Below are 17,345 nucleotides of genomic sequence, written 5' to 3'. Positions count from 1 at the left end.
TAGACTACCACACAACTTGTTAACCCATCAAACTCCAAGAACAAAATCATTTCTTTTCTCATAAAATTTGTGAAATTCATGATTACCAGCATAGTCAACACATGCACCCAATTATTGACAATTTTATCCATATACTTATTTGGTTTTAGATCCACGCGTTTAGAAACTTCTCAAACCAAAATCCTTACTTGGTTTATAATATTTTAAAAACATAATAAAATATACTAATAATTATTTATTTAATATGAATCATATGATATATAGAAATATGAGTACACTATAAGAACATATTAATTATAAATAAATAATATCAATTATATTATATCATCAAATAATATCAACCGTATCATATTATCAAATAACCGTAACCGTATATAACAGTAACCGCTTGAACCGTAACCGTATTTAAACGTAACCGTTTAACCGTTTGTTAAACGGTTCTGGTTAAGGTTACAAAAATTTCTAACCATAACCGATGGTTAATAAACCTTAACCGTGACAACCGTAACCCTGGTCATGCCTATGTATAGCTAATAAAACATGTGTGTTTGTCGTCCATCTTTCTTCTTTAAACCTCAAAATTTGACTCAAACATCAAATTAAGGTCTTGCGATGTCAATCCTTCTTCCTTAGACCCAAAAATAAAAAATTAATGAAAGAATATCAACTCATCTATAAAATCATACACAAAAATATGTTTTACAGCTCATAAGAAATAAAAAGCACAAATGTAGATAAATAAGATAATTTATGTTTTGCATCAATATTTATAATATTTTAAACTTTTAAAAGGTTTCGAAATATAAAATTTGAACCTTTTAAAAATTTTCAATATTTATAATATTTTAAACTTTTAAAATTTAAAACTTATAATATTTAAAAACTTTTTAAAAGCTAAGAACTTTTAAAAGTTTCAATATTTATAATATTTAAACTTTTAAAATTTTTAAATATTATAATATTTTTTTGAAACTGTTTAAAGTTTTAATTTGATCAAATAAAAAACCAGATCAAACCAAATAAAACTTTTAAACTTGGATGCCTGATAAATCAAGTTTTCCTGCTCATTCGTTGTTGGAAGCATATTAATCTTATTTATACTGGTTCTGAACCATTGTTTAAAAAATTTCTAGCCGATGTGGGATATTGTGCTTAGTTCTTTGATTTCCATAAATTTAAAATTTTCCTTTTTCTAAAAAATTCTGTAAATTTAAAAAATGTTAATGAATGACATGTCAAATCATGATAGGTTGTTTAAAATAATTTTTAATATAGAAAATTCTGAAAATTGTATAAAATGTTAATAAGTGATATGTCAAATTTCTATTGGTTGTTTAAAATGTTATGTGGATGGGCTTAGGAGCTTATACTTTTTATTAGTATAGATTTATACAACACATTTTGTTTTCATTTGTCCACAATTCACTAGTACACATCTCTAAATCAGATGCATATTATGACTGGTATCGACAGTTATTTTTGGGCTGTATAGACTTTGACCGGAAAATGTTTTGGGTGCAGAGATTTTTTTTGACCGTTAAAGTCTAATTGGTAACCAAAAAAAAATCTGTAAAGCTGTGAATGCGATTGTTATTTTTAAATATAAATAAATGTTAAATATAATAACTAGGATTGATTTTGTGGTACACAACATGTTAATATTTTGTGTATATTTTATATATGTAAAATAAATGTTATTTAATCTGGTGCTATAACACAAATAAATCATTATTCTACAATTTTGTTAACACCAGCAGTTACATTGATTCAGCTATAATTGTATTAAAAATTGTCTAGGGATTAAATCTTAGTTATTTATTTCTACCTTTTTTTTTTGAACAAACAGTTATTTCTACTTTAGTTACTCTTTTCTACGCTAAGCTATCCGACCGAATTCAAGTTTTTAAACACCGTGCTCAATTAATTTCGCAAGTAACACAGCGTACCGATAGAAGCGTTGCAGGCTTTGTAGCCATAGCCATCATTAGGCTAAAAAGGGATGAACACAGTCGTACTTTTCCCACTAGGGTCTTCCACAGACTCGTCGTGTCCGTCTGGTATCCTCGAAAACAATGAAGTTTGTGGAAAAGTATAACTACTATATTCTACAGAACAATAATAATAACTATACTTAAAGGCAATTTCTTCTACATTTGAACGTTGATTCACTATCGAAACTAGTTAGTGGACCACACTTTCGAGAAGTTTACAAAGAATGTGTTTAAGAGATATCATCATTTAATGTAAGCAACTGTACATCCATGGTTCATAGGATTTGCCTGTTCATACCTTGAGACACGAGTGTGCTTTCTTAACCTCTCGATCACCAGCTCCTTTATAACGCCCGTCCCCATTCCATGAATAATAAAGAGGATGGAGCCCGAGTCTCTTCCGGAGATGGCCATGTCTAGCTGGTGAACCGCTTCTTCTGCCCGCATTCCTCTTAGATCCAATGTGTTCTTTGACGTTTGTATCCGCACTGGTTCGCTCTGAATCTGCAACACACTTCCTAGCTCTTTCATGTTTATCTGTGCAAGTATCAGGTACCACAGAGAACTGATGTTAAAACTCAAATGAACATATTACAATCAGATCACAAATTTTCAAAAAATTGTAATTCCACTAGGGAGCGTTGAGCTTGTTTCGGATGTTTGAAGTCATCTCAGATGCTACAAAAAACACTGATCAACTCAGGTGGTTTAGTCTTTCAGGACCCACAGTACCATTTTCATTGTCTGTTACACATACGTTCATTATTTTGAACATTAACAAATAGCCCTTACTATTTTGCTACATTTTCATTGTTCAGTTTTCTTCAAGCTAGAATTTATGATTACATACCAATAATGGTTAGGTAGCTTAAATTTCATAATGAGATACTGCAAGAACGGGACCTGAAAAGTCTATCAGAAAATGATGTATACCTGTCTCTTTGAACGTAAAGAACGATTAGATGTTTGGCTGCTTGTGCTACGCGGAAGGGGCTTTATGTCCTTTTTCTTAATACGTACTCTTATCTTACCATGCTGGACTAGAACTGTCTCATCATCTCCAGGTTCTTCAACCACAGTTCCTAACTTATCTCCAAGTCCAGTTACAAGAACTTTTTCACCTGCTTGTGGCGAGTAGTCACTGTCCGGTTCTTTCATAGTTACAAGATCATTAGAACAGGAGGCTTCAATAATGTCTGCAACCGCCTCTTCGGTTTTCAGAATTAAGGAGTTGTATTGATCAGCTTGAGTGATTTCTAGTTGACTTTCGAACTCAGACACCAGTTTCTGCATCTTTGATTTAGCAGAGTTTAGATCTTCTTGTACCTTTTGGGTTTCTTTCTTCAGAAGAGCCCTCTCACGTTTTTCAAGATCATGCGACTCATGCTCAAGCTTGAGGATAAGATAGGGGAAAAGGATCAGGAACAAAAACAGACGTTACAAGAGTTTAGTAACAACAAAAACAAAATTAATAAATGCCATTTTTACTGTGGAATATATAGAGTGAAAATTGAATCAGATACGAGGAGGACGAGACATATAACCATCTGATGTGTCCTCTAAAAGGACCCTTGAAGGCAAATCTCAACCACCTAAAAGTTTAATAGTTCAACCACCAATATATTCAAGAATAGACAACTGATGTCAGATTACACAACAGGACTATCACCACAATCAATTCTCTCATTACTTCGACAGGGGTATCAAACAATGTTATTATGCTCGTCAAGTAAACATAATATTTCTGGAGGACCATTTCTTATGATTACTACATGCTATAGTCACACATGTAAACGTACAAGTAGAAAGAAGCAATACCTCGCGGTAAAGGTTCATCAAGTCTCTATAAAATGCTGCAGCCTTGGTTGTCTGAAGCTTTAGCTTATTCCTTTCTTCCACAAGGGACTGAAAGAGTGAGCCTTTCCGTTCTACTTCCTGCTTTGGATCTAATTTCTCTGTCCATTTATGTGCATTCTCTAATATTCTTCTATTGAAACCAATGGACTTAGCTACTCTCAATGCATTTGATGAACCGGTACTACCCCAGAGTACTCGGAATGTAGGCTGAAAAGTTTCCATGGAGAACTCCATAGCAGCATTTTGGAATTGAGACTCATTATCCTTCAAGAGACTTAAGTCTCCGTAATGTGTGGACACAACAGCCACATTAACACGATTTTTCATATACTGTAAGATACTGGTAGCAAGTGCAACCCCTTCTGAAGGATCAGTTCCACTACAGATTTCGTCTAGTAGGACAAGCGAATTTTCTGAAATAATATCAAGTATCTGACGTATCCGTGAGATGTGGCCGCTGAAGGTTGAGAGACTCTGCTCCAAAGACTGCAAATAAAAATTTGAAACAAAAAAAAATTGAACAGAGAAGCTTTGCAAGAGATCAAGCAAGATTCTTCGAAAAGAGAAATACGCAGGAATTTTGAAAGTGTGACTCGAACTAAAAATCTTATTTAGGTGTTTTAGATAAAGTTAGTAGCATGTAAACCTAGATATAAACCGAGACGTTAGTAGCTTATGTTACTTTGCAAGAAATTCGTAACGTAATACCTGGGGATCCCCGATGTCAGCCAGAATAAGATCGAACCAAGGCAACCTAGGGCAATTCTTAGCAGGCAGATACATCCCCGACTTCGACATAAGAGATATTAATCCCAATGTCTTTAATAAAGCGGTCTTTCCTCCCGTGTTTGGACCCGAGATGACGACTACTTTGGCTCGGCTTTCAACTTTAATGTCTACTGGCACAGGGAAAATATTTCCATCGCTTGGGCTGCCTAATACTGAACCAAGAAGTAGCGGGTGCTGCGCAGATTCAATGTCTACAGCTAAAGATTTACGGTCTCCACCCAAGTCCAGTGTTTTAGTGTGTTCTGAAGTTAGGTTGGGATAGACACCATTCATCCATTTTGCATGTGATGCTCTTGCAAAAGCAATGTCAAGTTCTAGTATTCTATCCAACAAATGGAATATATCACACTGCGCGTCTGACACTTGAGATGTTAAAATGCTCAGAATTGCCATTTCCTCAGCTTTCTCGGAGTTTGCATACCTCACTTCCATGTTATTAAGCTCTACTGCCTCTTTTGGTTCAATGAAGCATGTTGCCCTTGAGCTACTAACACTTAAAACAACACCACCTGAAAGTAAACTTTTGTGCGCAGCTCTAACAGCTACACACATCCTTGATCTCCGCTGCGTTATCAAAGGCTTGTCAATCCCACCAGCCTGAAAAATCCTAGTTGATATTTCCTTCAAAAGAGAATCCAAATTCTCAATGTTTCTCCTCCTTTCGGATCTAATAATCTCCAAATCTTCACTAGCTCTGTCAAGAACCATAGACATGTTGCAGTCGATACAAAAACCAATCTTGTGCTGCAATGTATCCTTGAAATCACAACCCTGAAGTATATCTACAAGGGGAGTAACCCTGCAAATATAAGAGAAGCAAAAGCTACAGACATAAGCTTCTTAATAGCAATAAGAACACTGAATAACTCTAGATCTCATGACATTCTGATTCTGTAGTATCGCAACACGGTTCAATCATCTTTACATGGCAGTGACGCTTAAAAACACTAGTATCTCGTTGGTTAATCCATCACAATGTCTATATAAGAAGCAAATTGTCTCAGTGATAAGGGAGCAGACCACAAATAAGAGGATAAGACAGGGTACCGTTTATCACTGTTGGCAGCTTCTCGAAGTTTCTGAAATGCTGATGAAGCCGCCATTAATGTGTTGCGAACGGCGCAGAGCTCTCTAACGGTAAGCAATTGACCAGCCACAGCGCGCTCAACGATATCAGACAAGTCCTGGATATCAGAAAGACCTAATCGCCGCGACTCCATCATCTCCATAGCCGCTAACGCAGCCGCCGTCTCTTCAAGGAGATTCCTGCTCTCCTCCGGCGAATTTCCCACCGGAATCTCTGCGTTTTTGGTGGCGGAAAGGCCCATGGTTGTGGAGGCGAAGGGAGAGAGCTGATTGCAGAGGGCTCGCCATTCGAGGACCTCTAGAGTTTGGCTTTCGATTGACTGTGACTCGTCGGACGAGGCGGCGCGTGGGACTAAGGGAGATGTGAAGCGTAAAGATGACGGTAAGGTGGCGCGTGAAATGAATGGTGAGGCGGCGCGTGAGGATTTGAGGTGAATAGGCGTCGGTATGAGTAAATGGAGGGAAAGAGTATTATTCATTATGATGCCCTCTGGATGAATTATCTTTACATTTTTTAAGCTTTGGAGAGCCCCAAAAATCGGGGGAAAAAGATGCAAATTGTTTATTATCCTTTTCTTTTTTTCTTTCTTTCTAAGGACTGGATTAGGCCTGTAGAATCAAAACTAATTAGGCCATATCCACTGGACAATCCATCTAAGACCTTTTCCAATGGGAGGTTTTAAAAGAGGTTTTAGTGTTTTGTAAGAAAAAAATAAATCAGATAAAAAAATAAAATAAGAGAGTCTCTTATATAGTAGACTCAAATTTGGAATAAGAGACCCTATATATCACGTTTCTGTTAGCCAAAGAAATTAATAGAAGAGGAAAAAAAAATTATGTCCGATCTAATTTTTGGCTTGTGTTGGCTCTATTGTGTTGGCTTGTGATTGGCTGAGGAAATAAAAGAAAAAAAAATATTTTTTTTTGTTTGTTTCTTTTTTCGACAATATCGATTCTTTCTCTCTCGGAGACTACAAAATCTCTCCGAAAACATATTCTTGCTCATCAATCTCTTGGCTTATGCAATTGCATGATCTATGTGTGGAATTGAGATGATAGGTCAGAGTTGTTTCACTTATTGTTCTGCAGCTTTGCTAGATGTTAGTGTTGAATTTTGATCTAATATTTTTAAATTTAAAAAAACTGTTATAAACCATTGAAAATGGATCTCCATAACCGATTCCTGCAAGCCCAAGTACATAAGGCCCATTGTCTCTATCTATTCCCACCGCCAATAGGCTTATAATCCTATTAAGTTTAGGACTTTGTGTACTCATATATATATATGTACTCTTTATTGAATGAATAAGATAAGTTTAAGTTTCACAACACACAACACGTTATCAGCACGAGCTTGCTCTAAAACTCTAAAAGTTTTCGAGAAAACCCCTTACCTCAAAAATAGCCAAAAACCGCACATCAGCCCTTGTTCGTTCAAGCTCGCAACCGGATCAAACTCTTGTTTGTTCAAACCCGCAATCGGAGGTTAGGCTCGTGATGAGCTTGTTATTTCTGTGGTCTTAAGCTCCCGGATCAATCCATTCAACCCAATCGGTGGCAAAGGTAAACAATCAATCCCATCAGACATATATATATATATCAAATCTGATCCCTAATTGTATTTGAACAATAAAATCTACATATATACAATCAACAAATAGAAACCCTAAAGCTATAAACTCTAAATATCCTAAACCCTAAGCTGCGATTTTTGAAACCCTAAATTCTAAAACATTACAATCCAATTGTTTGAGGTTGAGGTTTGCTTATGATAGATTGATTGTTATTAACTGATTGTTCTATATCTTGCATGAATTCCTAAAATTGAAATCTTAAAATCGGAACCCTAGGAAAAACATAATCCTATTCGGAAAAAAAGAGGAAAACCTAACTAGATTATTTGCATTCCTATGATATTTCCTTATTCATACTAGATCACAATTTTGTCTAGGATTGTTTCATGCATAAACTAACCATGTGCTAATACAAGATTGTTTCATGCATAATTCAATCTTGAAACTATGTGGTAAGGATGTTACTGAGGAAGACTTGCTAGAGAAAACATTCTCAACCTTTCACACAAATAACATACAACTTCAGCAACAATATCGTGTAAAGAGTTTTACTACATATGCAAGTCTAATATCTTGTTTGCTACTTGCTGAGCAAAACAATGAGTTATTGCTGATGAACAGTGCAATGAGACCTCCTGGCTCTACCCCATTACCAGAAGCCCACAAAGCTGATATGACCAAGAAAGAGCCTCAAGGGCCTAAAGAGACTAAAGATTCTAACTACATCCATAGAGACAAGTATCATGGCTGCGGTCGTGGTAGAGGACGTGGTGGTCGTGGCAATTACCAAGGAAACCATTATGATGGTCAAGGCTGTGGGAATCGATCCGACTTTGGTCGTGGTCGAGGTAGAGGCTGCGGAATCTTCAAACCGCAACACAAAACCAAATCCGTTTGCCACATATGCGGTATGGGGAACCATTGGGCAAAGATGTGCAGAACACCTAAGCACCTTGTTGATATCTATCAAGAGAGTGTGAAAAAGAATCCAGAAGCTAACATGTTTCCTCTCGATGGTGAAGGAGATTTCGACCATGAGAAAGATGATCAAATGGATTATGAAACTTCATATTGCCTAAATGAGGATAAATAAATTTAGACACCTATTGTTTTGATTTATTTTTGATTTCCATGTTTTATGCTTTTGGTTTTTTATTGAATTATGATTTTGGTTTAAATTCAATTGTTTTATTACCTTTAATATACATTTGTTATGCTTTATTCTTTTATGTCTAAAACATGATTCTTGTCTATATTAAGAAATGATTGAGGACAAGAACATACTTGTGGTGGATAGTGGATCAAGCCACACGATTTTGAAGGATAAGAGATATTTTGTGAATCTCACTTTGAAAAACGCCAATATTAGCACAATAGCAGATATAGCTAGTCTCATTGAAGGCTACGGCCAGGCCCATATTCTTTTACCTAAGGGCACACATCTTGAAATATCAGATGCTTTATATTCACCCAGCTCAAAAAGGAGCTTATTGAACTTCAAAGATATTCGTCTGAATGGTTTCCATATTGAAACTAAGGGTGAAGGGAATAAAGAGTTCCTACACATTACTGAGATCACCCAAGGCTTTAAGAAAGTCCTAGAGACTATACCCACATTATCTACTGGCCTTTACTATGCCAAAATAAATATGATAGAAGCTAATATGGCAATGAAACAGATGTTCAATGAACAATTCACTTTATGGCAAGACCAGCTTGGCCATCCCAGTTCTAACATGATGCGTAAGCTAATCTTAAATTCAATAGGGCACACTCTAAAAGAGAGACGAGTTATCCCTAAGAATCTTACGTGTGTAGCATGTGCACAAGGAAAACTCATTATAAGGCCATCACCAGTCAAAGTAACTAAAGAGACTTTAAATTTTCTGGAAAGGATACAAAGAGATATATGTGGACCAATATACCCAGCATGTGTGTAGTGACCCCTCACTAAGGGTAAAAATCCAAATAAAAATTTTGGAGAAAAAGACCTGGAAAAGACTTAGCAAGAAGGAGAAGAGGAAAATAAGAATAATGACCAAAAGAAGTCCGAAGAAAAATCAACAAGTCGGAAGATGGCCAATGGCCGCTGGTGAAGAGGCTAAGTCTAATAGGAAGTCGAAGAAGAAGAATGGCCAAGTCAAAAACCACAAAAAGGCCAAGGTACGGACAGGACGGACGTATACGGACGGAGACGGTACGGATGGACGTACATGGTCGGAGACGGTACAGACATATCGGACGTACACGGACAGAGATGGTATGGACAGGTCGGATATACACGGACAGAGATGGTATGGACAGGTCGAATATACACGGACAAAGACGTCACAGACTGAGTAAATACGGACGCATGCGAAATAGAGACGTCACGGACCAAGTAGGCAGACACATGCAGAGTGGAGACGGTAAAGACCGAGTATACGTGGGAAAGACCGATTGTTCGCGGTACTTACGAAGAAATTGCGGTACTGACGGAGAAGTTGCGGTACTGACGGAGAAATTGTGGTAATGACGAGAAGTTGCGTTACTGACAGAGAAGTTGCGGTACTGACGGTAAAGCTACGGACGAGGCCGAGAAGTTGCGGATGTATCGGACGCTCGACAGACGCAGTGCCGAGACCCGACAGCGATCCGGATTTTGCGGAGCGTTTGTCTGCCGGCGCAAAAGAGATTTTTCTCTTGAATCAGCCAATAGAATTTCATGCAACTCTGAGGAGTAATCATTATGTTGTTGAAATCAAAAAGGAGGAACACAATCATTGTGGCCTAAGGAATTGGCCAATAAGGACTCATGCACCAAAAGTGGGAGACAAGAGAATAATGAAGATTCTTGGAAGTGTGTGGCTCGCAAATGACCAAGTGTGCGCCCAAATAAGTGGAGAGGAAGCAAGGCATGTGCTCGCCATGCATTGGCGAGTAGCACAGCCCAAAACCCCTATATAAGCGAGCTCAATCTCTCATTTTCGTCACTCGCTGCTAAAGAGAGAAGAACCGCAAAATCTCTCGAAGTGTTGCTCTCTCAAGAAGAAGGAAGACATCGGAGCTTTGAACGCGAAGGGATGCTGTCTGGACGCCGAGGAGAGACGCAGTTGAGACGCTGTTGGACGCTGTTAGACGCTGTTGGACGCAGTCAGACGCTGTTGGACGCATTTGAACGCGAAGAGAAAGTTGTCTGATCAGTGGTGCCGTGAAGTCCGATCAAATCAATTCTCTGTTGAATCACTATGAGTCTGCGGTAGTTGTGTGGGGGTGCTGCATGGACCCTAGGGTTCATGTACGCACCTATTGCTTGCTGCATTTAGACCAGGGTTCATGCTAGAATCGGTTAAGTGTTGCATGCGCAAATTGGTAGGATTCATGCTAGATTCATGTTTAAATCACATAGAATTTATGCTAGGAATCACCATGCATGTTGAGAATTGAAGTGAATTGAACCTCATGTTTACATGATGAACTTGATGCATTTTTAGCAATTTGGCTTGCTTAAAATTTGGACCATGGACTTGCATTCATGATTAAATTGGTAGATATTTATTTGCAATATTAACTTGCTTAAAAATCGGATAGGGTGGTTGCATGCATGTAGATCAATTTAGATTGCTTGAATTTTTTATTCTCGTTGCTTGTTGATTGTTGCGTGATTTTCTTGCTTGTTATGCTTGAATTTTCTTGCTTGAATTGCTTGTGTTGTAGTACTAAATTCTTAGCGTTTTTACTCTTTGAATTTTAGTACTTATTTTTAGCTAGTCTCCTGAATTATATTTGTTATCTTTCTCGAGTCGTAGCTAGAATAGAGTAGTCGATCTTCTGTTCCAAGTGTAGAAAGATTGTCTCGTGGGAAGTTACCAACGACCACTTACACGGGACAAAGTCGACGTCTAGCTAGCTACTAGAGAGACAGCTACAAGACGTTGTAGCATTGTTGGCTCATGCTGGTTACCTTTGTGGTTTCAGCATGGGAAGTAGTTTGGAACGGAACAGATTATCGAGGGACCATAGGTGAAAGAGTCTAGGGTAGTCGAGTAATCCTTGATTATTCTAGTCATCTTTGTTTGTCGCGTAGGTAAAAGAGTCTAGGGTAGTCGAGTTACCTCGCTCTATTCTAGTCGTCTTTGTGTCGCGCAGGATTGAAAAGTCTAGGTTTATTGAGTCAAGTCTTGATTGAACTAACCTTCTTTGCTTGCTTGCTTGTTTATTGCTTCTGCTTTGTTTCTGCTTGCGTTACTTTGATGCTTTGTCTGTTTCCTTGCTTGTTGGGGTAGTCAGGGCAGGGAAATTAGAATGCATGTTTAGGAAAAAGGGGTACCTAGCTCACTGAGTAATCTTAGATTACTCATGATAAATATTTGTCTTGCAGGAAGCCTAGGATGAGTCTAGAGCTGGAGCAAACATTAGGGTACCAGATAGGGATTGTTTTCATGTGTTTTTGTAAAACCCTTTATTTTCCAAGATGTATTCTATGAAAGTTTTCCGACTATCTATGTATATTACTTTGGCGACTTATTTTCAATGTAATAATTTACTATAAGTAATATAATCGGTTTTTGGGGGAAACATGACAAGTTGTACATGATACATTGGCCTTGTCCGGGCCAACACAATGCGCCAGGCGACGCGAGGGTTGCAAAGCCTAAGAGAAACCTCGGCCGCGGGCAGAGTCGTGTCCAGGGAGGAGTGGTCGGGAAGTTGCAGCTTCCATCCCTCGGTCGGACCACCCATGTGCGGTTCCCATCATGTAGCGTTCCCTGGCTGTCCTTGTCCTTGTCCGGGCCTAGGGCGGTTCGGGGGACTTACAATGGTGGTATCAGAGCGGGTTTAGTACCCGCAGACACTTGGGCTTTTGAAACTTTTTTATCGAGTAAATGCGTCGCAAAAACACATTAGAATTCCGGTTGTTTGCTTGTCTAGTTTGAGTGTAAACCTTAGACTTGTCTAGCAACTTACCTATCCTTGTGGGTTTGTTGAGATGTCTTCAGGTAACTCAGGTTGCGGGTTTGGTTCAGGAGGAGGGTGGCTGAGACATGGGGGTCACGAGAATCACAATGGTTATTTGTCGACCGAGTCAGAGAGCAGTAACGAGCCAATTGATCCAGAGACATGGAGTGTGGACGTATTACTAGACGAGAATGACGCGAACCCGTCAGTTGAAACCGATCCATCAGAATTCTTAGAAGGGTTGGAGGAGATGGAAGTTAACTAGGACGCTCAGTCAGTGGTATTAGATATTGGCGAACCAAGTCGTATCCAAGTCAGGATGGACGCGCAAGGCAAATTTCAAACTGTCCCAGTCGGAGATTATGGAGAAGAAGACGTTCAGATCGTGGATAAGTTGCAACACTTGTTGTTGGACCTTGTAGAGGATCAGATTGATGACACCAATGCCTTGGAATATATGAGAGAACACCTGGAGGCGATCGAAAGAATTCTCAACTTTCTGTCCGAGATATTTCCAACAAACGAAGCTGGTAGTGACAAAGTGGTACCGGAGACCGAGAATGAAAGACACTCAAGCGATGGGAACTCTAAGTCCTATGAACCAACGTCATCGGAGGAGGAACACGTGGATGTGATCGAAGTGTCATCGGAGGAAGAACATGTGGAGGTGATTGCAGTGTCGTCGGATGATGAGGATGGAATACCGACCTTAGTGGTCGAAGTGAGGAGTAACCAAGACAGGATGCCGCGAGACCAAGAACCAGGAGCTGAAGAGAGTAGGGAACCAAGAGAGGACGCTAATCCAAGGAGCAGTCCAGACCAAGTTGTGCCGAGTCAAAACAGTCCGATTCGAGCCATACCATTGCGGATGGTGTTGCCGCAGCCAGAAACCGATCAAGAGGAAGGAGAGCTCTCGAGATATGGAAGGTGGGATCCGAGGATGCTGTAGGAGGACCTAAGTAATGAAAGGTTACTAAATTGCTTGAGGGAGATAGAGGAAGTACCAAGGGACCCAATAATGGAGATGACCGATAAGATGGACGAAGCAAGGAGACTGAACAGGGAGTCCGCATGGTTCGAAGACGGAGAGAGTAGTACCAAGAGATCAAGGATCTTTGACCAAGGACAACAGTCCGTGACTCAGCAGCCGAGAGGCCAACTGCGAACCAGAGCCACTACCCGGAAGAGGGTGATTTACCCGAGTCAAGTGCGTCTAAGAAACACCATACTTTGTGATCTGTGTGGAGCGGGGAGACACCTAACTATTCACTGTTGGAGGGGAAGGCCGCAACGTCCGCTAACCCCGGAGCATATCATATGTACCGAGTGTGGGACGTCTGGACACTTTACTCACAGCTGTCTGGACCGAGTTGTGCGATCGAAAGAGAACCCGCTGTACCAATTTGTGCATACGGGAGAGAACCCGTTAGACCGAGCTGTGCGAGCCGAAGAGAGCCCCATGGACCGAGCTGGAATGTCGTCGTCTTCTGCTGCCCCTGCCTCAACCGAATCTCCCGCTAAACCGCAACCTGAGGAGCTGGCTAGGATGTGTGTGTCCTTGTGAGGAGTGTTGGAAGCACCACAACCAGTAAGATAGTTGGGGAGAAAAGGGAAGTATTTCTTTTGGGTTATGTGTAAGGGTCGGATAGGTTTGTCTTTTTGTTAACCTCTATACTTAACCTCCAGTTGTGTATTTTGTCTAGGAAGATCTGAACCCTGTAAGGTAGATATAAGGCTAGGTGGAGGAAGAACTCATCTATTTTCCCTTTTGGTGTAAAATATTTGTGTTAATCTCTAGCCGCGATTATCTACTTGTTTGTGTGTTGCTTGCTAATATTTGCTTGTTTAATTGCTTGCTTTGATTGCTTTAGCATCTTGTAGGTTTGCATAGTTAATTTTTAGAATTAGCTTGCAATGGATTAGCATGATTGATTGAGGATTCCCGTAAGACACCACAGACAAAGCGCGATCAGACAAGTGAAGAAGTTCGAGGAAATTCGACCAAGGACAGGCGAATCATTTCAGTTTGAGAAAGACCAAATGAGAGCAATGATGAAAAGGATTAGGGCAAATCCTTAGAAAATTTGAACAAAGGGCGAGATCAAACAAAAAGGAGCATTGCAAATCAATCAAAAATAGCAAAGAGAGTTGCGAAGAAAATCCAACAAAGTGCGAGCAAGAGAGTACAAGAAGATAATGCATGGCCAAAGAAATCCACTAAGTGCGGACAAAGAGGGTGCAATAAAATAAGGGTTGGCAAAAAAGATGAAGCAAATTTATGCTAAGTGGCAAAACCAGTGAGGTTCTATCGGACCAAACTAGTAGGAGGACGAAGGAGTTAGACAAAGTCTGGAGAATGACCAAGGAGCTGGGAGATGGAGACAAACGATGAAGTAGAAGAAGTTGTTGACTTCTACCAAGATCATTTGATCAAGTCCAAGATAAAGTTAATCGAGGACATGGAGGTTATAAAATGAGGAAATGGAGACCAAGTAAACCGGAGGAGACAATTTATCGGACAAGGACGTAGAAGCTAAAGGAGCCAGAGAAGTTAAGTCGTATGGTGATAACAAGATTTTCACACAGGGTATCAATTCCCTTTGCAGTTGTAGTACAAAAGGTTATCAATCCAAATGGTTGTTATGCTAGCAGATATGATGCAATCAGAAGCAAACAAATCAAGCCAAGCAATAAAAGGGGTTTTATCTAACAATCCTAGAATAATAAAAGAAAGAATATAAACAAGAAACCACACGACCTAAGCACTCGATGCAAGCATTCGAGTATAGGATCGGGTGGGGTGATCGAGTAAGCAAGATGAGTATGAACAGCTCGAAGGTATACTCGAAGCAGGTGATCCTGTACCTGTTCCTGACCAGTTTCTATCAAGAGAGTATTTTAACAAGATTTTAGAGATTCATTGTCTAGGGAATATTTGCTTGAGGCATGTAGGGCATCCATATTGGTCAGGAACACTTAGGACTCGATTACCCCATCCTTAGGAGCTTTCGTATTTAGATTGTTTACATTTTTATTCATAACTCGATCACTTACCCGAACACGTACACGATCACCTGCTTCGAGCTGTTCTTGCTTTTCTTCTTTACTCGATCACCCCACCCGATCCTGTACTCGAATCCGTAATGGTCAGGAACACTTAGGACTCGATTACCCCATCCTTAGGAGCTTTCGTATTGTAATTGCTTACATTTTTATTTATCACTCGACCCCTTGCCCGAACAGGTACACGATCACCTTCTTCGAGTATAGCTTCGAGTTGTTCATATTCATCTTGCTTACTCGATCACCCCACCCGATCCTATACTCGAATGCTTGCATCGAGTGCTTAGATCGTGTGGTTTCTTGTTTATATTCTTTCTTTTATTATTCTAGGATTGTTAGATAAAACCTCTTTTATTGCTTGGCTTGACTTACTTGCTTCTGATTGCATCCTATCTTCTAGCATAACAACCATTTGGATTGATAACTCTTTGTACTACAACTGCATAGGGAATTGATACCCTGGGTGAAAATCCTGTTATCAATTTAGCGTTGTTGTCATTTGGTTGAATTTAATTTGCTACATTTAGGATTTCAGCACTTGCTAGATGAAGTTCTATCATACACTTTGGTTCGGTACTGACTTGTTTACTTTCATGTTTGTTTGTTTTGCATTTCAGGTAAAACCCGAGCATCCACCCGACCCGTCACTTGATCACTTGTATTGGGTTGACCTTCGTGTACCCACTCGGTCACCTGCTTGTGCATGCAAACACGATCCAAGGGTAGCCAACACTTGAGTCCTTTCATTGACAACATCGATAGACCAAGGTTACTCCGACAACAACGAGTTCAGCAACAAAAACCAACAAAAATTGAGGAGACAATGAACAATCAGAATGGTCCACCAGCTCCTCAAGAGAGGACCAACATAGGAGCAGGAGATGCTCCATCTACTCACACTCAAATACATGGTATTGTGCCACCTGCTGTCCAGAACAACAACTTTGAGATCAAGAGTAGTCTCATCCAAAAGATACAGAGCAACAAGTTTCATGGATTGCCAATGGAGGACCCATTGGACCATCTGGATGAGTTTGATAGGCTCTGTAGCCTAACCAAGATCAATGGAGTTAGTGAAGATGGATTCAAACTCCGCCTTTTCCCATTTTCTTTGGGAGACAAAGCACACATCTGGGAGAAATCACTCCCCAAGGAGTCCATCACCACTTGGGAAGCGTGCAAGAAGGCGTTTCTAGCCAAATTCTTCTCCAACTCCAGAACCGCAAGGCTGCGAAATGACATTTCCAGCTTTGTTCAAAAGAGCAATGAGACGTTCAATGAAGCTTGGGAACGTTTCAAGGGATACACTACCAGATACCCTCATCATGGATTCAACAATGCTTCATTGCTAAGTACACTATACCGAGGTGTGGTCCCTAAGATATGGATGTTGCTGGACACCGCAAGCAATTGTAATTTCCTCAACAAGGATGTCGATGAAAGTTGGGATCTAGTGGAGAACTTAGCTCAATCTGATGGCCATTACAATGAGGAATATGATCGCACTGTGCGATCTAATAGCGAGGACGATGCCAAGTATAAGCAAGACATGAAAGCCCTAAATGACAAGTTGGATAAGCTCTTCAGCCAACAGTAGTATGTACATGCTATATCAGAGGAAGACCAGTTTCTGCAACAAGATGGGGAGAATGCTCAGCTAGAGGATATGAACTACATCAACAACCAAGGAGGTTACAACAAAGGGTACAACAACTACAAACCGAATCCGAATATATCCTACCATAACCGAATGTTGCAAATCCTCAAGACCAAATCTACCCAGCCGCTGTTCAAGGGAATCAGGGCCAGCAAAAGCTTTTTGTTCAATACAATCAAGGTTATGCTCCTAAGCAGCAATACTCTGGTAATTACAATCAACCACTTGCGCCACCTGGATTCCAACAACAACAAGGCCCGCAGAACCAAACCCAAGACGCTGACCTCCACGGCCTAATTCAGCAGATGATACAAAACCAAGCATCCGCTGCTATGGACAATGCAAAACGTTTCGCAGAACTTCACAACAAGATCGATTCTGGATACAATG

The 17,345-nt window shown here is 39.9% G+C and overlaps 1 protein-coding gene across 2 annotated transcripts; it reads right to left on the bottom strand.

Moving 5' to 3' along the window:
* LOC104700909 (endonuclease MutS2-like) lies at window positions 2,115-6,286 on the bottom strand. Of its 2 annotated transcripts, XM_010416511.2 has the most exons (5): window positions 5,685-6,282; window positions 4,557-5,436; window positions 3,810-4,334; window positions 2,925-3,383; window positions 2,115-2,528 (listed from the first exon to the last, which is right to left on the bottom strand). In XM_010416511.2, the coding sequence occupies exons 1-5, from the start codon at window positions 6,200-6,202 to the stop codon at window positions 2,235-2,237; spliced, it is 2,676 nt and encodes an 891-aa protein (XP_010414813.1). In that variant the 5' UTR covers window positions 6,203-6,282; the 3' UTR covers window positions 2,115-2,234. The 2 variants fall into 2 exon arrangements, with proteins under 2 accessions (XP_010414813.1, XP_019083160.1); XM_019227615.1 differs by lacking the exons at window positions 2,115-2,528; window positions 2,925-3,383 and adding an exon at window positions 3,408-3,467 and having other exon boundaries at window positions 3,805-4,334; window positions 5,685-6,286.

Source organism: Camelina sativa, chromosome 7, assembly GCF_000633955.1.
Source record: "Camelina sativa cultivar DH55 chromosome 7, Cs, whole genome shotgun sequence".
In the NCBI taxonomy this organism is placed as follows: Eukaryota; Viridiplantae; Streptophyta; class Magnoliopsida; order Brassicales; family Brassicaceae; genus Camelina; species Camelina sativa.
Note: the sequence above shows the minus strand (reverse complement) of the source record. Positions and strands in the feature narration are given on the sequence as shown.